General features: G+C 44.3%; 1 protein-coding gene across 1 annotated transcript in view; it reads left to right on the top strand.

Moving 5' to 3' along the window:
- The window catches only part of LOC309817700 (protein WWC3-like), a gene marked incomplete at both ends in the record, with an annotated part of 163,436 nt that overhangs the window by 125,977 nt on the left and 12,899 nt on the right, over window positions 1–24,560 (top strand). Inside the window, 9 exon segments of the mRNA XM_082646966.1 lie at window positions 3,217–3,271; window positions 3,275–3,306; window positions 4,124–4,446; window positions 9,005–9,128; window positions 9,870–9,944; window positions 10,649–10,735; window positions 11,818–12,010; window positions 12,549–12,723; window positions 13,144–13,433. Of these exon segments, the coding sequence (XP_082503092.1) occupies window positions 3,217–3,271; window positions 3,275–3,306; window positions 4,124–4,446; window positions 9,005–9,128; window positions 9,870–9,944; window positions 10,649–10,735; window positions 11,818–12,010; window positions 12,549–12,723; window positions 13,144–13,433 (1,354 nt within the window).

Genomic DNA, 24,560 nt, shown 5'->3' with positions numbered 1-24,560 from the left:
ACTCTCTGTCCTTCCTCAAGTTGATTAACTATTTCCTTTCCCATATTGGCGAAGTTTTCAAGTATAAAATCTTCAAATATTTTGTCAGTCCCTTTCTTTTTCTCTTCTTCTGGAGCCCCTATAATTCGAATATTGGTGTGTTTAATGTTGTCCCAGAGGTCTCTGAGACTGTCCTGAGTTCTTGTCATTCTTTTTTCTTTATTCTGCTCTGCAGTATTTATTTCCACTAGTTTATCTTCCAGGTCGGTTATCCGTTCTTCTGCCTCAGTTATTCTGCTATTGATCCCATCTAGAGTATTTTTAATTTCATTTATTGTGTTGTTCATCGTTGCTTGTTTCTTAAGTTCTTCTAGGTCCTTTTAAATGTTTCTTGCATTTTCTCTATTCTATTTCCAAGATTTTGTATCATCTTTATTATCATTATTCTGAATTCTTTTTTCAGGTAGACCTCCTATTTCCTCTTCATTTGTTAGGTCTGGTGGGTTTTTACCTTGCTCCTTCATCTACTGTGTGTTTTTCTGTCTTCTCATTTTGCTTATCTTACTGTGTTTGGGGTCTCCTTTTTGCAGGCTGCAGGTGTGCCTGTGGACTTACTATGATTTTAGGCATCCTCTCTGCTAATGGGTGGGGTTGTGTTCCTGTCTTTCTAGTTGTTTGTCATAGGGTGTCCAGCACTGTAGTTTTCTAGTCGTTGAGTTGAGCTGGGTCTTGGCATTAAGATGGAGATCTCTGGGAATTGTTTGCCGTTTGATATTATATGAAGCTGGGAGGTCTTTTGTGGACCAGTGTCCTGAAGTTGGCTCTCCCACCTCCAAGCCACAGCACTGACACCTGTCTGGAGCACCAAGAGCCTTTCATCATGGCTCGTAATAAAAGGGAGAAAAAGTAGAAAGAAAGAAAGAGAAGGAAAGTAAGAAAGACAGAAAGGACGGAAGAAAGAGAAGATAAAGTAAAATAAAGTAAGATGAAATAAAATAAAGTTATAAAAGTAAATAATTATTAAGAAAAAAATTTTGTTTAAAAAAGAAAAACAAAGCAAAACAAAATAAAAACCGACAGATAGAACCCTAGGACAGATGGTGGAAACAAAGCTATGCAGAGAAAATCTCATACAGAAGCATACACATACACAGTCACAACAAGAGGAAAAGGGGAAAAAAATCATAAATCTTGCTCTGAAATTCCACCTTTTCAATTTGGGCTGATTCATTGTCTATTCAGGTATTCCACAGATGCAGGATATCAAGGTGATTGTGGAGCTTTAATCCGCTGCTTCTGAGGCTGCTGGGAGAGATTTCCCTTTCTCTTATTTGTTCTCACAGCTCCTGGGGCTCAGCTTTGGATTTGGCCCCGCCTCAGCGTGTAGGTCGCCTGAGGGCATCTGTTCTTTGCTCAGAGAGGACGGGGTTAGTGGAGCAGGTGCTTCGGAGAATTTGGCTCACTCAGGGGGGTGGTGAGGGAGGGGTACGGAGTGCGGGGCGAGCCTGCGGCGGCAGAGGCCGGCGGGACGTTGCACCAGCCTGAGGCTCGCCATGCGTTCTCCTGGGTGAGTTGTCCCTGGATCCCGGGACACTGGCAGTGGCGGGCTGCACAGGCTCCGCGGAAGAGGGGTGTGGATAGTGACCTGTGCTCGCACACAGGCTTGTTGGTGGCGGCAGCAGCAGCCTTAGCGTCTCATGCCTGTCTCTGGGGTCCGCGCTTTTAGCCATGGCTCGCACCCGTCTCTGGACCTCCTTTAAGCAGTGCTCTTATTCCCCTCTCCTTGCACACCAGGAAACAAAGAGGGAAGAAAAAGTCTCTGGCCTCTTCGGCAGGTCCAGACTTTCCGGACTCCCTCCCGGCTAGCCGTGGTGCACTAATCCCCTGCAGGCTGTGTTCACGCCGCCAACCACAGTCCTCTCCCTGTGCTCCCTGTGCCTCAGCTTGCAGCCCCGCCCACCCCGGCGGGTGAGCTGACCAGCCTCTCGGGCTGGTGAGTGCCGTTCGGCACCAATCCTCTGTGCGGGAATCTCCCCACTTTGCCCTCCGCACCCCTGTTGCTGCGCTGTCCTCCACTTCTCCGAAGCTTTCACCCTCTGACCCCCGCAGTCTCTGCCCTCGAAGGGGCTTCCTAGTGTGTTGGAAACCTTTCCTCCTTCACAGCTCCCTCCCACTGGTGCAGGTCCCGTCCCTATCCTTTTGTCTGTGTTTATTCTTTTTTATGCCCTACCCAGGTACGTGGGGACTTTCTTGCCTTTTGGGAGGTCTGAGGTCTTCTGCCAGCGTTCAGTAGGTGTTCTGTAGGAGCTGTTCCACGTTTAGATGTATTTCTGGTGTACCTGTGGGGAGGAAGGTGATCTCCGCATCTTACTCTTCCGCCATCTTCCCCTCGTTCCCGGTATATCAGTTTTGCTTATCAGTAATAGTCAAAACTTTGTAACTCTGGCTGCTGCCAAAGTTCACCTCCTTCTGGTTTCCTCTCCTTGAGCATTTTGCCTTCCGTAACAGGTGGAAAACTTTGTTTAATGGGTTCTTTCCACTGCCACGTATCAAAATGCAATCATTTTGATTTGTAAATCAGTCTTTCATTATAAAGGCAAGATTAATCAGTCCCCACAGTTCAACAATTATTTATTATATGTGTAGGGCTCTAGTCTCGGCAGTTAGCTTACTACAGTAGGAGAAAAATATTCTAGAAAATTATGAAGTAGAAGAAGGCAGAAGGAAGAAGAAATATATACCTCCAACCCATATCAACCCATGACTGTTGATATTTTGTTTTATTTGATTGTGATCTTTTATTCTCTAGATACTAGAATTGCATTTATTTTTTGCCTTGAAGACTGCCTAGGATGAGGGAATCAGATTTATTCCAAGGAAATCCAGTAGCTTTCTATGAGCCCTGCCTTTGAACCCATCTGCTGGATTCCCATCCATCTGTCTATTTACCTGCCTGTCCACCCACTCATCCTCCCATCCATCCATCTTATCTCTCTATCCATACATCTGTTCCATCACACATCCAACTTCTAGTGTGGATCACTTGCACTGTTCAGGATTCTAGAGGTACTTTGTGAAATAAAACAAAAACAGTTATCTTGGAACTTGTGACATAGATGTGCTTTTAGAACTGATAGTCATTAATCTGTTTTGGCAGAATATATAGTTTAATTTCTTGTTAGGAAAATATACTTGGCAACTTTGAAATCCACCAGTGGACTGTTTTTGTACCTACAGGATTATACTTCAGGAAAAAAGAAACTGTCTCCTGATGCCACTGGAAGAAGCCACCTGACTAATGTCCTATCTCCAGTCCCAGTTACAAAGGTAGGTAACTTGATTATCATGTTATAACATAGTGGCTGTGAACTTCATGATTCATTTAGCCTGGTTTTCTCTCCCAGAACTTAGAACCTGCAGTGGTTGTAAGCACAGGACAGGAAAGTGAAGACAGGGTATTTTTAAGATGAGCTGCTTATATATGACACGAGGAATATGAGGAGAACCAAAAGTGACTTCAGAATAATGAATCTTAAGTCGGATTTATCGAAGGATTTTGTCACTCACAGCATCAGGACTGTATATATCCATCTACATAGATGCACACATACGCGTTTAATTATTTCCTTTTAAGATATTCATTTTAGTTAGGCATGAATATCTTTAAAATCCGATTTGGATGCTCAGTAAGAGCTCCAGTTTTCAAGCACTTACCGTATCGTGAAGTGTAGTGTTAAGGGCTTTCTGTGTATTATTTTCTCAGTTCTCCCCCTCACAGCGCCTTGAGGCAGGAACCGCTGTCGTCCCAGTGCAGGGTGAGAAGGTGGGAGGCTGGGAAAGGGCAAAGCCCTTGACCAAATCAAATGCATTCAGCTAGTCTTGAGTGTGAGCTGGAACTTGAACTCGAGCAAGAGCCCTTGAAGTTAACTACTGCTCTCGACCGACATTCAAAGAAACAAAGGAAATATTTACGAAGGGGCGGGGGTGGGGGGGTGTCTTAAAATGCTCAGAGGTGTTGAAGAGGCGCCAGGGTGAACGGGCCCGAGGCAGAGTGTTGCTCCTTGTGGAGCAGACCGGAGGCGCGGCTCCCGGTGGGGACGGGCAGGCTCCAGTCGCGGGCTCCAGGCTGCTCTTCTCATTTCAGCCTGTCTGCCAGCACCCTGACCATCTCCTCGGGGAGCAGCCGCGGCTCCCTGGCCTCCAGCTGGGGCTTCCTGAGCTCCGTCAGCTTCACTGACATCTATGGCTTCCCTCAGTACGAGAAGCCCGACGCCGAGGGTGGCCCGCTCCTGGACGCCTTCGAAGTGGCGGGAGTGGGCACCCTGGACAGGCTGCGCGCTCAGGCCTCCACCATGGGGGAAGAAGACCCGCCTGGCGCGGTGTCCCTGCCGCCTCACGGGTGCCCCAGGGACAGGGAAGGACCTCGCGAGCGAGGACCCCAAGCGGCTGCCGCTCCCACGGCTGCAAGTACGTACGGATGAGTCTGGTGGGTGACCCAGGGCCGGGGAGGAAATGTCTCGAGTTCAGGGAGGAAGCTGCGTGCATCCGCATAGAAGCCAGCTGGCTCTGCTGTGGCCTAGTGAGCCCTCAGCTTAGGACCCTCCAGGGCAAGAGGAGGCCCCCACACCCGCCTGCTCGCTAGCTCGCTCGTTCTGCGTGCTTTTGCCCTGGGTGCTTGAAATGTCATGGAAACTGGCAAAGTAGTCTTTCCCAGGCATTTGGCTTGTTTTCAGAATATACTTATTTGTCAAAAATGAGACAGTTCCTCCTCATTCGGAGGCTGCTAAAGAAGTACTCGGGCCTTAATGAAGTCTCCAGGGCGTGTGCCCACATGCAATGTTCTGTGTGCCCGCCTCAGACCAGCCTTGGGACTGCTGTCTGGCTGTGGCCCGGCAGAAATCTCTACTGACGTTGGCCTTGTGACTTCATCTCTTCATCATTTGTTCCCAGAATTTTCAAAGACTTAATTCTGTCAAACAGGAAATGACAGTATTTTGCATGATTTCAGAAGTTGTCCCAGTAAGCATTAGTAATTTCTACCAAATTACTTTCTCTGGTATTCTTCAAATCCTTGCCTACTCAACTCTAACTGCATATCCTTGGGCACACCCTTAGACCTGGTTGACTCTCGGCTTCATTGCTCTTCAACAAATACACCATTTTGTTACCCATGGGTTATATACATAGTACTAGTTTCTCTTAGTGAAGAGAAAGTTCTCTTAGCATTTACATATCTAATGACAGACCAGCTATGTTCTGAATCAGTCCCTTGGCTAATTGGCACCTCCATTGTTTTCCTATCTTTTTTGTTTGCAAATGCTGCTTATACATTATTTCAACATCCCAATATAAATTATTTCCATAGTTCGTATGCATATGTAAGCTGCATTTACTTTGTTCTTTTTTATACACATATACTCTTGTCCATTTGCACTCATTGTCTAACTTTACTCTTTTCTTTTCCCTTTGCAAACTTTCCTTAAAACTTTTCCATTTTCACTTATTGTCTAGCCTTTACTCTTCTTTTCCCTGTGCAGACTTTTCTTTTCGCTATGCAAACCGTCCGAAATATAGAAGTATCAATCCAGTTATACACAAAGTCAGCAAAAGATTTAAGGACCCCTTTCGGTCCACGGGAGAGACTGGGTGGGAAGGAGAAGAGCTGACTTGATTTCCTTATTTTTCATCCACCACTTGGTGGTGGATGTTATAGTTCTTCAAGCTTCTTAGACTGGGAGGTCTTTGCTATCGGTACGGTCAGATACTGCCACCTGGTAGTGCATTCACATATGAGTGGAATTGGGCCCTTACAAACTAGAGGTACTTGACTCAGTGAATGGATCCTGACAGGTGCTTGCGCAGGGCTGGGTGAGCAGCTACAGGCATGGACACAGGGTGACTCCTTGCCTCCCTTGATGCTTGTGGGAATGCCTGAGCCTAGAGTCATTGCAGCTTCATAAAGTTGGCGAGGATCTCAGTACTCGTTATAATAACCCCACCCCTCATTTATGATGCCCGAGGTCATGTAGTTCCCTCCACTCTCCAGTCTGACTAAGAACAGTACAGTCTAAGTTTGACTCAAGCAAGCTTTAGTGAGAAAAATTTTAGTAACATAAAATTCAGAATTTCCCATTGTGTTTTAAGTCAGTCTGAGGGGACAGAAGGTGGGGCAAGGGAGTGGGGAAATAAACTGTCATCTTTATCCGTTTTTACATGTTTACTACAGTTTTATATTCCCCACACTTTAAAAGTCAAATGTGTCACGATTCTAAAATCTGTTCCTGTTTTCATTTCGCACTGGTGTTTGCTAATATAAGTCCATAAATATTTTGACTTTGTTCATCTGTTTATTGATGTTTTTATTACATTCATACCCTGTTTAAAATTGTTGTCTTAAATTCTACAGTTTTTTCACTTTGTGCTTTTTTTTTTAATCTCTTTTCTCATGCGGCTCGACAGAAACGTTCACTGTAAGTGACCTTGGACTTCTCCTTCGCCTTGCTGGTCAGGCTGTGCCACATCTTTGTGCAGTGAATCAATGTATTTAGGATGGTTGGGGTGTGGTCAGGAAGGGCATAGCTCATAGCTGTGCTTTAATGTAGCTCAACAGTTGCTCTTATTATTGTTGTTGTCGTTTGAACGGTATTCATCCTGGCTATGAAAGTTGTGTAAGAACTTTTCTAAGAGCTTGACGTATTTTTTCCTTCTTGCGTTTTTTCCCCAGACTTTAACACTTTCATTATTTTAATATGCCAGCTGGCAGCTTTGCCCACGATGTGATTTTCCTTATACTTTCCTCCCTTTTGTCAAGCAGCGTTGCTGTCCTTAGGTTTCAGTGTCTGTTTGTCTGTGTTTAATGATGGAAAGGTCTGAGGTTTATAAAATGAACGTGTGGAAGCTTGTTTATTCCTTACTTCACTGGCATTGCTCCCCACTCTCCGTCTCGTTGCCTTGAAACCCAAGAGCAGATGGTTGCGGTGTGTACTGTGGGGTGTGCCGTGTGCTTTCTTTCTCACCCAGGGCAAGTGCTGACCGTACCTCCTTCTGTCAACTCCTGCATCCAGTTGCTCCTTGAAGGTGCTAAGCTCAGGATCACTGAGGATTGATTCCCCCATTTCCTTTCTCTCTTCATCCACTTTCATTGCAATGAGAGAGAAATTTTGGCAGTCACACCATTGGGTTGCCTGGAAGTTAACTGGATCATTGTGTGGTGTTACTTCCTTAAAGGCGTGTAGGGCCGAGTGTCAGGGCTGGGAATGGGAGTAGTGAGCCATTGTGTTTGCTGGGGTTCCATGGAGCAAACTGAGGGGTTCTATCTGCAGTTTAGAGCTGGAGGCTCTGGGTCCTTCCATGGGGCCGGGGTGACGAGCAGAGCTGGACTTGGGAGTCGTCATCTACGATCTGAGAGTCGGTGCCTCCGGCCACCCCAGGACGGAGCCAGCTTCTGCCCTTGGCCAAGGCGGGGCCAGTGGCCCCCACACTGGGCGCTGCAGGCCTTTGAAAGGTCAGCTTTTGTCTGCAGTTAACATCGTGAGGCCAAAGGCCACAGCCCTGTCTGTTTTGTACCCCGATGAATATATTTGGGTTTAATGGTTGCTGTGAATAATAATTTGGCTGAAAAGAGAGATGGTTGGGGACTTCCCTGGTGGCGCAGTGGTTAAGAATCCGCCTGCCAATGCAGGGAACACGGGTTCAAACCTGGTCCAGGAAGATCCCACATGCCACAGAGCAGCTAAGCCCGTGCACCACAACTACTGAGCCTGCCCTCTAGAGCCCGCGAGCCACAACTACTGAGCCCAGAGCTGCAACTACTGAAGCCCGCATGCTCTAGGGCCTGTGTACCACAACTACTGAGCCCATGCTCTGCAACAAGAGAAGCCTCCGCCCTGAAAAGCCCGTGCACTGGAATGAAGAGTAGCCCCTGCTCGCCACAACTAGAGAAGGCCCAGCGCAGCAACGAAGACCCAACGCAGGCAAAAGAAAAAAAAAAGAAAAGAGATGGTCATTGGTGTCAGGGGTGCACAGATGTCTAGATTTTCAGTTTCTAGAGCTTAGATGGCCGGAGAACATAGAAAGACAAGAGGGACCTGCATTATTAACAAGAGGCATTGTGATGCCAGAGTGAGGCTCAGTTTGGGGCTTCATGCTTTAAGCCTGTGTTCTAACTGTGTGTGCCTCTCTCAGAAGCATTGAGGTTCCTGTGTCCGTCGTCACATTTAGCAGCAGGAGACAGCATGCCTCTTTCTGTTGCTTTTGTTAAAAGAAACTTGTTGCTGTGAGGGAAGGAGTAGAAAGAGTTGATGAAATGATAAAAGGGAAAATGTCAGTAGTTGTCTTTGCTCTTGGTTACAATAGATATGAGACAAAAATAAGCTGCCCAGTCATGGTCCTTCCTAATCCCAGGAGACAGTTCTAGAAGCCAGTGTGGCCCCAGGGCTGCTGAGGAGGATGCTGCAGTTAGAGCGGCAGAGGGGTCACGGAGACGTTGGCAAAGGCCCAGTCTGGGTGCATCTGTGTCCTCTGACTCGAAAGTCACTCCATTTTTTGGGGGGTTATTTGATGATTTTTAAAAACTCTGTTTTCTGATTATAAAGCAGTGTAGCCTGTGTTCCTTGTATAAAGTATGGAGAATACCAAGCAGCGTCAAGGAGGAAACATCCCCCACCTGCTTCTCGGAGAGCGCTCTGCCGTCCACGTGCAGGCGAAATCTCTCTCCAGGCTTTCCCGTGTGACACACTCTCAAAGGGCCACGCCAAGGGCCTTCCCGCCACCTTCTGACCTGTGCGCTCATTAAGGAGGTGAAGGGAGATTGATGATCATTTAAAGAGCTTTTAAAGAAGTAGCCAGAAGCCTGTTTGTTCCATTTGTTTGTTCCAGTATAAGAAAAGACTGGAGCAGAGTGCATGTAAACACACATCTGCAAACGTGCTGGCCTGTCTCTGCCCCTTCCTGCCTTTGTCTCTGCTCTGCCCTGGGCTCCCGCCCTGTTGCCTTCTGAGACTGGCCATGTCTCTCTCGCCTGCAGCAGCGACCCCCCAAGAAGACAGCGACGCCCAGAGGCTGGAGCGGAGAGTGCGCTGCGTGTCCGCCTGCCTGTCCGATTACTCGCTGGCCAGCGACAGCGGCGTGTTTGAACCTCCCACCGAAAGGTTAGAAGCTGACCTTCTGGCCTCCCTGGGCTGACTTCCCAGAAGGCACCCCTGCTGAGACCTGTCTGGCTTGACACTCTGTGTGTCTCCGGGGTGCAGCTTTCCTGGCTTCTCTCCATGCGGTAGGGGCCCTGAGCATCCCCACGGACCCCCTCTGCTCCCAGGTGGCGTCTGGGGACTGGCCTGGCTTCGGGCATCTAGCATGACTGCTTTCTCTCTGGCCCCGGGGGTTTGAAGGCATGAGCCCAGTAGAGCCGGAAAAGGAGAACCCGTGTGCGAGGGAGACCTGCTTTTCTGGAAAGGACATTCACTAGAAATGGATGTTCCCCCCATCCCCTTTCCTTAGCTGGAGGAATCACTTTGCAAGGGCAAAACTCCTTGTGGGCTTTATTTTGTTTGAGACCTTTGATGTCATTTTTTCAGCTTAACCACTGGACCGCCAGGGAAGTCCCGCCTGCAAAGCTTTTAAGAGTATGTTTTTGAACTTTGTCGTGAATATCACATGTGGTTTTGAGAGGTATTTTCTGAAAAAGGCCACTTCGTCAGCAGGTACCCTGGGAGGTGACGTCATGGATCCTGGGGACCTGCCGTGCCCTGCCAGTCACTTAAAGCATTTATTTATGTTGCAACTTAATAAAGCCCTTCTCAGTAAGAAGCACCCCTAGTGTGAGAGAGCTTCTGCCGAGTCCGAGGTAACCAGGCCCCCCCGGAATAACGCGGTGCCTTTCCGACTGTGTTCAGGAGTGAGGATGCTGATGACCCTGCGCGTGGAGACGCTTGCGGTAACGAGGGGCCCCAGATCCATGTTGGATTTTTGTGAGTACAGAAGACTCCTTCCTTGTTGCTCGTAAAGACGATGGGTAGATTGGGGCCCGCCCGGCGACTCACACCTCCACACACAGGCCAGGAGGGATGGAGGGACCCGCGTGATCCGGCTGCTGCTCCCTGGCCTGGGTGCCCCTGGGCCCATCTCAGCGGTCTCAGGTGAAAGGACAGAGGTGGCGGGAAGGAGAGATGGGCAAGAGCGGCTCCATTGTCGTCCTCCAACAGCGAGTCACAGCCAGGGACTCTCACCCCATGGGCACAGTCCGGCCCTCGGGGAAGTTCCCGCCGGAGCTGGGGTAGCCAGGTGCTGTGCAACACTAAGCGTTCTGGTTTCTAGCTACAGTGTCTAGAAAGGCAGTAACCAGCAGTGTTCAGACGAACGAGGCAGGATGTTCACATCCCAGCAGCTTTCTTTTGCTCACTCTTGTCATCCTAGTGTTTCCCGGCACTCGTGGCGTTCGGGCTGGGTCACTCTTGGTGGGGGGCCGTGCTGTGCCCTCTGGCGTGTTGAGCAGCAGCCCTGGCCTCCGCCCACTACACGCAGTAGCCCCCCTCCACTCAGTGTGACAGTAAGAGACGCCTCTAGACTTTGCACAGGTCCCCTGGGGGTGGGGTGAGGACCACTGCAGGCGTTCAAGCAGGATTTCTGCACCGTGGGGCATTTGCAGTCTGTGAACGTGCATTTTATTTTCTAGGCACGACAGTGCCAGCGAGTGTCTCCTCGTGAACGTGCTCCAGCTGAAGAACTTTGCCGGGCTGGTGGTGAAGGAAGACTGCAAAATGTAAGCTCCCGCACCAGTGGGGGCCGTGTCCTCCCCCCGGGCCCTCCTCCACATGGCACCACTGGCTGACCTGCTGCACGTGGCAGTTTGGGGAGGGAAAAGACTGTCTTGGAACCTGAATTTACAATAAAACGCTAGGGGGTGTCTGTCTGAAATCTAAAGGATTGTAAGTTTTAAGAAGAGGCTGGTTTATTATTTGAGGCAGGTGGAGTTACTGGAGCCAGGCTGATTATGTGCCGTGGCCGTGCTGACAAAGTGCCGGTGCCCATCATCAGCAGCGTTGGGGCGTAAAACGTCCATTCTGGTCACAAGGCTGGTGGCGACACAGCCACACTCGGCTCTTGCGATCTGATGAGGTGCCTGAAGAGGCCTCAGGCTGGGCTCAGGCATCCTTGTCCGAGCAGGGAGAAGGAAATCTGTGTTGTCCCCAGTGGGGAGATGGGTGCCCGATGGGGGTGTGAGGTCCCACTTACCCTGGCGGGTGAACCCACCGGTGATGGGTGTTCACGCCCGACGGTGCCCTCCCCTTCCGTGAGTCGTCTTTGTAAACTGGCCTCCCGAAGGCCTTGGAAGCAGCCTGGTTTTCAGCGGCTGAGGGTTCGCCCTGGGATTCTGCTCGCCCTGACGTGTACTTCACTCCACTGATGCTGGAGCTTCTCCTGGGTGCTGGCTTCCACGCTGGGGGTGGATAGGGCCGGGAGCCCAGCCCAGCGGGTGCCTGGGTGGGCCAGCACTCTGAGAGGCAAGGCAGGTAGGGCTTGGAGAGGGAGCCAGGGGGCCGTGGAGAGATCAGTGCAGATGTTTTGCCACAAAGATGATGAAAGTAGAAAGTCTGTTTGACTCCCCCTGAAGTTATAATTGCTGATTTTTATGTTTTCTTTTTGCTAATTTTTTCTTTTCTTTTCTTTTCCTTTTTTTTTTTTTCCTCTCCAAAGGTAGGTCAGTTCTTTGGACTTTCTTTTTGTTGAGAAAAGGGCTTTTTCCAAAGGACTTTTCAGTTTTACCTATTCACATTCAAAGCGTAACATACAGGGGTGTTCGTGTATGTGGTCCATGCTCTTTTCTCCCTGTCTCGATTCCAGACACATCTGCGTCTGTTTGCCTCCGCTTGACCCTGGCACACCAAACACGTTCTGCTCTAAGGCTCTGGAATTGAAAGCCCCCTTGGTGTTTAATGAAGTTTGCAGAATCCCCGTGCATTTAGACATGGTGATGTTGAAGTCACTTCAGTTATACATGTGCTCAGTGAATCCTCAGCTGCAGGAAGAACTGCTGGTACGGTGCCCTCCTCACCCTCTCCTTCCTACCTTCCACCCCTCTCTCCCCCTCTCTTTTTGTCAGTCTCTGACATCAGTCTTTCTCTTGTCCTGTCTTCTCCCTTAATCCTGCTTTTCTTCCTGTCTCTCTTCCTCAGTTTCTGTCTGTTTTTCTGTTTGGTTACAGTTTGTTTCAGAGTAACATACAGATTAAAATCAGCAAGGGAGGAAGCATATAGGCCAGAGTCTAGGTGAGATCCAATCCTGAAGTTTCCATTTTCTTCACTGTGTGTTACCTTTTGTTGTCTGTCCTTGTTCCCTTCCTAGCAGTTTCTAATAGAGCTGAATAAGCAACATGAGAGCCATCCTCCCTAGGATCCTCCAACACCACTTTAACACTACTTTCATTTTACCTTAGTCCTGTTAGTAAGAATGAAATACTTTCATTCTTTCTGCTTAAGGTTCAAGGGTAACCTTGATGCCCATTGGTTGTTAAGGTGTAGTCATTCAGGGCCTGTTGTGCCTTTTTTTTTTTTTTTTTTTTAAACACCACGCAGGGCATTGGTCAGATTAACTTGGCTGATTACAATGGTTCGAGCGAGATGCAGCTGCGCTGGTACTCGGTGCAGGTGTTCACCGGCCCTGAGCCCCCGTGGCGGGAGGACGAGCGGCTGGGACACAGCGACTCCCGGGAGCCTGCGATACCCCTTTACGTCTTCCCCGGAGCAGCCCGTGGGTGAACGCTGGACTCGGGGCAGACGTGTCTGCAGTAGAGGAATAGCTCAGATGGGCAGGCACCGCGAGGGAATCGCTTCCCGGCGGGTCCTTTCCAGCAGCACTTTCGTGTTGCTTTATTTCCACGGTTTTCCATAAAGAGCATCATGTTTCCAAAGCTTGCTACTTCTTCCTAATAGCTTTCTCTGGATTTATTTTCGAGAGGAATTTATTTCCGAAAGGGAAAGTGCACGGCAGAGGGGGAAGGGTGTGTGTTCAGGGATGGGTAGGAGGCTGGGCGGGCTCGGGGAGAGGGGTTCCGGGATGCTGGCGTCTTCAGCGGCTGCAACTGGGCGATACACACAGACAGACCCTCTTAATGAAAGGCCTTGTAGCTCTGTCTTCCCTACGAAACAGAACTGCCTTTCATTTTATAAGAAAAGCAACCGTCTTCAGTCACTGGAAGCAAATATTGGGTGTGTCTGCTGCTGTGCTCTGAGTGCAGCAGTAAAGTCAGTGCCCTGATGAACGTTTTGGGGGCTGTTGCCATGCCCGCCTTAAGGAGTTGGCAAGCCGACTCGGTGGACAGTGGCTGTAGCAGCTGCGCCCAGACCAGCCCCCCGCACCCAGAGCCCTGCTGCGTTGGTGTCAGCTCCATCCACGGACACACGTTTGCTGGCCAGGCAGACCCTTACGGCCTGGAGAAACTTCAGCCCCCACCTCTGAAGGTAAGAACAAAAGGACAAAGGATTTCGCGGAGCCCCTGATGTTTTGCCTCACAGCACCAGGTGCTGCCCTGGAAGGAGGGCCTGTGTGCCCTACGCGAGGGAACTGAAGTGAGTGGCCTCAGATCTGTAAACAGCAGGTACCATGGAAACGTCTGTCTACTTTAAATTAAAAGGAAAGGACAACTAAATGGGGTGGATTTTTACTCCTTCAGGTGCCATCTTCAGGGCCGCGTGTGGCTCAGGGTGTTTTGTGCGTTCCTAACGTTTTGGACGCTTGTCGTTTTTCTCCGTTTCTGACATTAAGAGCAGTGAAGCATCCTTTTGGCCCTTCTGTTCACCTGATCCTAGTTGTGCCCATCACCGTATCTCCAGTGAGGAGATATTTGTTCCGAAACTATTCAGCACATAACAAATGGGGACATACAGCCCCTCGCTTGGCATCTTTCTAAAGTGGATTAAAGTGCATTACATCAGGAATAATTATTTTGGATTAGGCTGCCAATAATTATGATTGTTCTACTTTATAACACTTTTATTTACAATCATTGACCCAAATCAGATTAAGCAGCCATGGGATGCAGTTTTGGTATTTCCCCCTCCCCCAACGTTTAAATTATGCCCTAGTCACTTTTGTTAATACTTCACATTTCCATTCTTTGTGTGTATATATGTGAGTGTGCACCCAGCTTCTTTTTCCTTCTGAATCATTTGAAAACTAATTCAAGATTGTGACACATTCCTCCTAAACAATTCAGTACAAATCTAAGAACAAGCACATTTTCATACTTAACAGTAGAGTTATACTCAGAAAATATAACAATGACATCGAGTATAAAGTCCACGCACAAAATTCCTCCGTTGTTCCGTTGTGCTTTGTTGACTGAAAAAAAAAAAAAAAAGCACAATCTAAAAGCTGAGAATTCTGTTTTATTTGGCAGACTTTCTGAGGACTATAGCCTGGGAGACACCCTCTCAGGTAGCTCTGAGAGACTGCTCCAAAAAGGTAAGGGAGGAGCCAGGATATATAGGGGTTTTGCCACAAAAACCATGTAGTTGGAACATTGAAAGATTATAGTTAATTAAAGGAAACCAGGCACCTCAAGTTAAGCAATTTGTAGCACCACATTTCTCATCATAGAGACTTCAGAATTCAGTAGGCTAATAGCATGGTTGCTATCATTTAAGGCCTTTTGACTGAATTCTGTTACTCCTTCGATGTGGGAAACTATATCTTCCAGACCTACTGAAGGCACAAAAATAACTGCTAAGTAATCATACCAGTGAGATACAGATCTCTTGGTCCATTGAGCTCATACTGATGGTAAATTTGCTGGACTTATATCTAAATTTTACATAAGTGGGCTTGAGCCCAAGGAAATCCTAAAGTACACCTTCCTAGCCATCCTGGTGGAAGCCAGGGCCGTATATTGGACCCACAAAGCCATTGAGTTCCATTACGTACGATCCACTGTATTCTCATCGCCTGACCCAGTCTGCTCCATACCTATCACTATCTTTAAGGGAAATGATATATTACCATTTTTCATAATGTACTAGTGTCGTCAGGCTGATGATTTTTAGAGTGATTTAACTGTTCCCAACGTAGGGAGGTCTTTAAACTTAGACGGCCATAGCGTATTTGATGACCATTTTCAGCCATAAAAATCCATCCCATAACTGAGGGAGGGTCACTCCTAATAATTAAAAAGTTACACCTTTTGATTGAAATTCAGTTCATTGTTCTGACTGAGCTTGACTGACCTCAATGGAAAACTCATATTTATGGCTAGGGTCAGAATAAGTATGTTTGATTGGCCAAGTGAGGGGGTCCCATCTAGTAATATCAGTAGTGGCCTGACAGAACTATAATTTCTTTCTTCTAAAATAAATTTCCTGAGGGCCATCCAATCAGACCCTTGGAGTGGAGAAACCCACCAAGATAACCCAGAAGTACCGGGTGCAGGTAATTGACCATAGTCCCAACAATTGGAGGGATTTCTAAAATTTGCACAGAATTGTTCCCATTATAGGAAAACATTTGGTTTCTGTGCAGAAGTCCAAGAAACCAAGAATAAAATGTTGTAAATAACCGTATGGGTCAGGTCCAGCCTGTTGGGATAGCTGTCTATTTCTGATGTCACCTTCTCATCCTGGTGTTGGTGTTTCTTTCCTATTGGAGCATCACTTTAAGGTGAGTTTGAGGTCATCAGTCCTCCCTATAGACCAGTCTGGTGCAGGAGCCCTTTTTAGGTGGGAAGCATGAATCCTAGAGTCAGTTCCCTTCAGTTTTGCTGCACATGAGTTAGTTAAAAGAACCTGATAAGGGACCTTGCATCTAGGGTGGAGGTAGTCTTTTAAATACTGCCTTTTCCAATGTACGTAATCTCCAGGTTGTAAGTCATGGGGTATATGATCTTCGTTTGAGGATAGATTACTATGATATGCTTCAGAAACAAGCTTAGAATATCCTTTGAAAAATGCAGTTAAGCCTATGCCATGATGTAATACGTCTCCTTTTAATAATATGTTAATATAGTTCATCATTCAATCTCATTGTTCTCCCTGTGATCATCTCAAAGAGAGAGAAGTGATGTTTGCCAAGAGAGGTGGATATGAGGTTGAGAACAAATGGAACGGCCTTAGGCCAGGTGAGGAATAAGCATCCATAATTTTAGCCAGTTGTTTTTTAATTGTTCCATTTGTTCTTTCTACTAAACAGAAGACTGGGGATTATAAACACAATAGAAGTGCTGCGTAATTGGAAAAATCTTGCAAATTTTCTTAATAATTTGGCCAGTAAAATGAGTTCCTTTATCACTATGTATTTCTGAGGGGATTGTTCAAAGAGGTATCACCCTTTCTAAAATTGATTTCTCTACTTACTGCACTGTGGCCTTTCTGCATGGGAATGTCTTAGCCCAATGTGAAAACATTCAAAATATAACAAGAATGTATTGATAACCTTCTGAGTGAGGCATTTGTATAAAATGAACATGCAAAATTTCAAAAAGACCTGCAGGTGATGGGAAATTTCTTTGAGAACTGTGTAAATGCTTCCCTGGGTTATATTTTGGACAAGTTGCACATCTTGAGTAAACCTTCTGGGCTATTGTAAAATAGGCTTTGAAAAATATTGTTTACGTCGTAATACCACCTTATCTGGGTTCCAATGAGTTAACTCATAAATATATTGTGAAATAGGATATTGAGCTCCAAACAGAAAGATAGGCTTTCCCTTTGGACCTGTCCACAGCTCTTTGTTAGTTGACTCTTCCTCCATTCTGTGTTTAGGTGTCTTTTTCCTTTTTCTGAAAACTTTAACCATTTTCAGCAAACACCATTCCCTGAAACTTCAGCAGTATATCAGTAAGGTTACTGGGAGGCTGAAAGGGAAAGACAGTGGTTAGTTGGTTGTTGTTGTTTTTCAGAGCTGCTGTCGTGGCAGCATGATCGACTAGAGAGTTTCCTTTTGCTTCTGCAGTGTCAGCCTTTGAACGGCCCCATGCCTTAGTAACAGCAGGTGCACATGGCAACAGAATTGCATCTAATAATTCTGCTACTTGTTTCCCAGTTTTGGCAGGCTGTCCTGAGGTTGTTAAAAATCCCCCCTCTTTTTTTTCCCAAAAGCATACCAAAATCATGTGCCACCCCAAAAGTATAGAGGCTGGCAGTGTAAATGTTAGCAGATTTTCCTTTTGCCAAATGACAGACAGGCTCTTGTTCGTGCTGTTAGTTCAGCCTGTTGGGCAGAAAAGATATTAGGTAGGGCCCATTTTCAAGGATACACAGTGGAGAAACGACAGCGTTACTAGCCTGGTACATTCCACGAGGTCCTCTTAAGTATGAACCATCAGTGAATAACATAAAGTCAGGATTATACAGTGGGCTTTCTTGACAGTCAATCCTAGAAGATAAAAAACTGTCAGTTAAAACAATGCAATCATAATTTTCATTATTGCCATTTGATTCTTAAGATAAAAAATTGTCAGTTAAAACAATGCAATCTTACTTTTCATTATTGCTATTGATTCTTCTGGGAGCAAGGTCACTGGACTAAGTTCATTACACCTGTGGAGAATTATGTTTGGTGAGAGGAATACAATCTCATGATTACAATCTCAAGTTAAATGGCTTGCTGAATAAGATTGTGTGTGAAGAGAGTTTAGTAGAGTTTTCATGGAGTGGGGAACAAAGACGGTGAGAGGGTGACTCATGACTGTCTCCTCTGTTGTCTGACAAACAACAGCTATTGCTGTGACAGCTTGGAGGCAAAGGGGAGGCCCTTAGCTACTGGATTTAGCTGCTGGCAGTAATATCCTATTGGTCATTAGTGACTGCCATACAGTTGAGTTAATACTCCTAGTGTGGCACCCTTGTTTTTATGCACAAAGAGAAAAAAAAGGGAAAATCATAGATCGGATGCCCCTTTGCCAGGAAGCCCTTTAGAGAAACCAGAGGCTTCGCAATGGTCAATTCCCCAACCAAGAGGTTCAGGTTCGTATTGTTTAGGCAAATTATTTATGGTCGAGACACTAAAGAAAAATTTGGAATCCAGCGCCTTTGGTAGCCTGCAAGGCCTAGAAATCCCCTTACTTGCCTTCTTGTTTTAGGAGCAGGGAAAGCCAAATTGCCTCTAGAGCAATTGAAACCCCTTCTTTAGATACCAAACATCCTAAGTATTTTACATTAGCCTCACAAAATTGTAATTACTCTTTGGGTGCTTTATATCCCTTTGAGGCTAACTTCTGAAGCAAGCACAGGGTGTCTTGCTGATTATGTATCAAGGGTTTGAACACAACAGCAAATAATCTACATATGGTATGAAAATCGACTTATGAGGAAAAGCTGGATCACATTAAGTCCACATTTTAAAAAATTATTATTATTTTTAACATCTTTTTTGGAGTATAATTGCTTTACAATGGTGTGTTAGTTTCTGCTGTATAACAAAGTGAGTCAACTGTACATATACATATATGCCCATATCTCCACCCTCTTACATCTCCCTCCCACCCTCCCTATCCCACCCCTCTAGGTGGTCACAGAGACCTGAGCTGATCTCCCTGTGCTATGCGGCTGCTTCCCAGTACCTATCTATCTTACATTTGGTAGTGTATATATGTCCATACCACTCGCTCACTTCGTCCTAGCTTACCCTTCCCCCTCCCCGTGTCCTCAAGTCCATTCTCTACGTCTGCATCTTTATTCCTGTCCTGCCCCTAGATTATTCAGAACCAGTTTTAATTTTTATTCCATATATATATATTAGCATATGGTATTTGTTTTTCTCTTTCTGACTTACTTCACTCTGCATGACAGATTCTAGGTCCATCCACCTCATTACAAATAACTCAAGTTTTGTATATTTCTATGGCTGAGTAATATTCCATTGTATATATGTGCCACTTCTTCTTTATCCATTCATCTGTTGATGGACACTTAGGTTGCTTCCATGTCCTGGCTATTGTAAATAGAGCTGTAGTGAACATTATGGTACATGACTCTTTTTGAATTATGGTTTTCTCAGGGTATATGCCCAGTAGTGGGATGGCTGGGTTGTATGCTACTTCTATTTTTAGATTTTTAACGAATCTCCATACTGTTCTCCATATTGGGTGTATCAATTTACATTCCCACCAACAGTGCAAGAGGGTTCCCTTTTCTCCACACCCTCTACAGCATTTATTGTTTGTAGACTTTTTGATGATGGCCATTCTGACTGGTGTGAGGTGATACCTCATTGTAGTTTTGATTTGCATTTCTCTAATGATTAGTGACGTTGAGCATCCTTTCATGTGTTTGTTGGAAATCCATATATCTTCTTTGGAGAAATGTCTGTTTAGGTCTTCTACTCATTTTTTGGATTGGGTTGTTTGTTTTTTTGATATTGAGCTGCTTGTAAACTTGGGAGATTAATCATTTGTCAGTTGCTTCATTTGAAAATATTTTCTCCCATTCTGAGAGTTGTCCTTTGGTCTTGTTTATGGTTTCCTTTGCTATGCAAAAGCTTTGAAGTTTCATTAGGTCCCATTTGTTTATTTTTGTTTTTATTTCCATGTCGCTAGGAGGTGGGTCAAAAAGGATCTTGCTGTGATTTATGTCATAGAGTGCTCTCCCTATATTTTCCTCTAAGAGTTTATAGTGTCTGGCCTTACATTTAGGTCTTTAATCCATTTTGAGTTTATTTTTGTTTATGGTATTAGGGAGTGTTCTAATTTCATTCTTTTACATGTAGCTGTCCAGTTTTCCCAGCACCACTTATTGAAGAGGCTATCTTTTCTCCATTGTATATTCTTGCCTCCTTTATCAAAAACAAGGTGACCATATGTGCATGGGTTTTTCTCTGGGCTATCTTGTTCCATTGATCTGTATTTGTGTTTTTGTGCCAGAACCTTACTGTCTTGATTACTGTAGCTTTGTAGTATAGTCTGAAGTCAGGGAGCCTGATTCCTCCAGCTCAGTTTTTCTTTCTCAAGATTGCTTTAGCTATTCGGCGTCTTTGGTGGTCCCATACAAACTGTGCAATTTTTTATGCTTGTTCTGTGAAAAATGCCCTTGGTAGTTTGATAGGGATTGCACTGAATCTGTAGCTTGCTTTGGGTAGTAGAGTCATTTTCGCAGATGATACAACACTGTTTATATCATCTGTTTGTGTCATCTTTAATTTCTTCCATCAGTGTCTTACAGTTTTCTGCATACAGGTCTTTCGTCTCCTTCGGTAGGTTTATTCCAAGGTATTTTATTCTTTCTGTTGCAGTGGTACATGGGAGTGTTTCCTTAAATTCTGTTTCAGATTTTTCATCATTAGTGTATTGGACTGCAAGAGATTTCCGTGCATTAATTTTGATCATACTACTTTATCAAATTCATTGATTAGCTCCAGTAGTTTTCTTGTAGCATCTGTAGGATTCTCTATGTATAGTATCATGTCATCTGCAAACAGTGACAGCTTAATGTCTTCTTTTCCAATTTGGATTCCATTTATTTATTTTTCTTCTTTGATTGCTGTGGCTAAAACTTCCAAAAGTATGATGAATAATAGTCGTGAGAGTGGACAACCTTGTCTTGTTCCTGATCTTAGAGGAAATGTTTTCACTTTTTCACCATTGAGAACGATGTTGGCTGTGGGTTTGTCATATATGGCCTTTATTATGTTGAGGTAAGTTCCCTCTATGCCTGCTTCTGGAGTGTTTTTATCATAAATCGGTGTTGAATTTTGTGAAAAGCTTTTTCTGCATCTATTGACATGATTATATGGCTTTTCTCCTTCAATTTGTTAATATAGTTTATCACATTGATTGATTTGCATATATTGGGATAAACCCCACTTGATCATGGTGTATACTCCCTTTAATGTGCTGTTGGATGTTGTTTGCTAGTATTTTGTGGAGGATTTTTTCATCCATGTTCATCAGTGATAATGGCCTGTAGTTTTCTTTCTTTGTGACATCCTTGTCTGGTTTTGTTATCAGGGTGATGGTGGCCTCACAGAATGAGTTTGGGAGTGTTCCTCCCTCTGCTGTATTTTGGAAGAGTTTGAGAAGGATAGTTTTTAGTTCTTCTCTAAATGTTTGGTAGAATTCACCTGTGAAGCCATCTGGTCCTGTGAAGCCATCTGAAGCCATCTGGTCTGGGCTTTTGTTCGTTGGAAGATTTTTAATCACACTCTCAATTTCAATGCTTGTGAGTGGTCTGTTTATATTTTCTATTTCTTCCTGGTACAGTCTCAGAAGGTTGTGCTTTTCTAAGTATTTGTCCATTTCTTCCAGTTTGTCCATTTTATTGGCATATAGTTGTTTATAGTAATTTCTCATGATCCTTTGTATTTCTGCAGTGTTACTTCTCCTTTTTCATTTCTAATTCTATTGATTTGAGTCTTCTCCATTTTATTCTTGATGAGTCTTGTTAATAGTTTATCAATTTTGTATATCTTCTCAAAGAATCAGCTTTTAATTTTATTGATCTTTGCTATCATTTCATTCATTTCTTTTTCATTTATCTCTGATCTGATCTTTATGATTTCCTTCCTCCTGCTAACTTTGGGGTTTTTTTTTGTTCTTCTTTCTCTAATTGCTTTAGGTGTAAGGTTAGATTGTTTATTTGGGGTGTTTCTTATTTCTTGACGTACGATTGAATTGTTATAAACTTCCCTCTTAGAACTGCTTTCGCTGCATCCCATAGGTTTTGGATCGTCGTGCTTTCATTCTTATTTGTTTCTAGGTATTTTTTTGATATCCTCTTTGATTTCTTCAGTGATCTCTTGTCTATTAAGTAGTGTATTGTTTAGCCTCCGTGTGTTTCTATTTTCTACAAATTTTTTCCTGTAATTGATATCTAGTCTCATAGCATTGTGGTCAGAAAATATTCTTGATACGATTTCAATTTTCTTAAATTTGCCAAGGCTTGATATGTGACCCAAGATATGATCTATCCAGGAGAATTTTCCATGAGCACTAGAGAAGAAAGTGTATCCTGTTGTTTTTGGAAGGAATGTTCTATAAATATCAAATAAGTCCCTCTTGTTTAATGTATCATTTAAAGCTTGTGTTTCCTTATTTATTATCATTTTGGGTGATCTGTCCATTGGAGAAAGTGGGGTGTTAAAGTATCCTACTATGATTGTGTTACTGTCAATTTCCCCTTTTATGGCTGTTAGTATTTTCCTTATGTATTGAGATGCTCCTATGTTGGGTGCATAAATATTTACAATTGTTATATCTTCTTCTTAGATTGATCCCTTGCTCATTATGTAGTGTCCTTCTTTGTGTCTTGTAATAGTCTTTATTTTAAAGTCTATTTTGTCTGCTGTGAGAATTGCTACTCCAGATTTCCTTTGATTTCCATTTACATGTAATATCTTTTTTCCATCCCCTCACTTTCAGTCTGTATGTGTCCCTAGGTCTGAAGTGGGTCCCTTGTAGACAGCATATATACAGGTCTTGTTTTCGTATCCATTCAGGCAGTCTGTGTCTTTTGGTTGCAGCATTTAATCCATTTACATTTAAGGTAGTTATAGATAAGTATGTTTGTTCCTATTACCATTTTCTTAATGTTTTGGGTTTGTTATTGTAGGTCTTTTTCTTTTCTTGTGTTTCCTACCTAGAGAAGTTCCTTTATCATTCGTTGCAAAGCTGGTTTGGTGGTGCTGAATTCTCTTAGCTTTTGCTTGTTTGTAAAAGTTTTAATTTCTCCATCGAATTTGAACGAGATCCTTGCTGGGTAGAATAATCTTGCTTGTAGGTTTTTCCATTTCATCACTTTAAATATGACTTACTTCTCCCTTCTGGCTTGCAGAGTTTATGCTGAAAGATGATCTGTTAACTTTATGGGGATTCCCTTGTATGTTTTTTGTTGTTTTACCCTTGCTGCTTTTAATATTTTTTCTTTGTATTTCTTTTTTGATAGTTTGATTAATATGTGTCATGGCATGTTTCTCCTTGGATTTATCCTGTATGGGACTCTCTGCGCTTCCTGGACTTGGTTGACTATTTCCTTTCCCATGTTAAGGAAGTTTTCAGCTATAATCTCTTCAAATAGTTTCTCAGACCCTTTTTTTTTCCTTCTTTTTCTGAGACCCCTATAATTCGAATGTTAGTGCGTTTAATTTTTGCCCAGAGGTCTCTAAGACTGTCCTCAATTCTTTTCATTTTTTTCTTTATTCTGCTCTGTGGTAGTTAGTTCCACTATTTTATCATCCAGGTCACTAATCTGTTCTTCTGCCTCAGTTATTGTGCTATTGATTCCTTCTAGAGAATTTTTTTTTCTTTCTAGAGAATTTTTAATTTCATTTATTGTGTTGTTCATCATTGTTTGTTTGCTCTTTAGTTCTTCTAGGTCCTTGTTAAATGTTTCTTGTATTTTCTCCATTCTGTTTCCAAGAATTTGGATCATGTTTACTATCATTACTGTGAATTCTTATTCAGGTAGACTGCCTATTTCCTCTTAATTTGTTTTGTCTGCTGGGTTTTTATCTTGCTCCTTCATCTGCTGTGTGTTTCTCTGTCTTCTCATTTTGCTTAACTCACTCTGTTTGGGGTCTCCTTTTCTCAGGCTGCAGGTTCATAGTTCCTGTTGTTTTTCGTGTCTGCCTGCACTGGGTAAGGTTGGTTCAGTGGGCTGTGTAGGTTTCCTGGTGCAGGGGACTGGTGCCTGTGTTCTGGCGGATAAGGCTGGATCTTATTTTTCTGGTGGGCAGGTCCACGTCTGGTGGTGTGTTTTGGGTTGTGTGTGAACTTAGTATGATTTTAGGCAGCCTTTCTGCTAATGGGTGTGGTTGTGTTCCTGTCTTGCTAGTTGTTTGGTATGGGGTGTCCAGCACTGAAGCTTGCTGGTCACTGAGTGGAGCTGGGTCTTAGCGTTGAGATGGAGATCTCTGGGTGAGCTTTCGCCGTTTGATATTGCATGGAGCCGGGAGGTCTCTGGTGGACCAGTGTACTGATCTCGGCTCTCTCACCTCAGAGGCACAGGCCTGACACGTGACCAGAGCACCAAGGCCCTGTCAGCCACACAGATCAGGAGAAAAAAAAAAGAAAGAAAGAGAGAGAGAGGGAGGGAGGGAAGGAGGGAGGAAGAAAGTTATTAAAATAAAAAAATATTAAAAATTGAAAAAATTAAAAAGTAATTAAGAAGAGAAAAATAAAAAAGAAAGAAAGAAAAGCATAACCAAACCAAAAAACACATCCACCAGTGATAGTAAGTGCTAAAACCTATACTAAAGAATGGACAGACAGAACCCTAGGACAAATGGTAAAAGCAAAGCTGTACAGAGAAAATCACACCAAGAAGCATACACGTACGCACTCACAAAAAGAGAAAAAGGAAAAAAATATATATCTATATATTAAAAAAAAAGGAAGAGAGCAACCAAATAAATAAATCTACCAATGATAATCAACTCTAAGTACTAAACTAAGATAAAAATAAAACCAAAAAGAAATTAAGTGCAGAAAGCAAACCTCAAGTCTACAGTTCCTCCCAAAGTCCACCTCCTCAATTTGGGATGAATCGTTGTCTATTCATGTATTCCACAGATGCAGGGTACATCAAGTTGATTGTGGAAATTTAATCCTCTGCTCCTGAGGCTGCTGGGAGAGATTTCCCTTTATCTTCTTTGTGCTCACAGCTCCC

This window comes from Grampus griseus, assembly GCF_964374135.1.
Source record: "Grampus griseus genome assembly, chromosome: Y".
Taxonomy (NCBI): domain Eukaryota; kingdom Metazoa; phylum Chordata; class Mammalia; order Artiodactyla; family Delphinidae; genus Grampus; species Grampus griseus.
The sequence above is the reverse complement of the archived record's forward strand: the minus strand, read 5'-3'. Positions and strand labels throughout refer to the sequence as shown.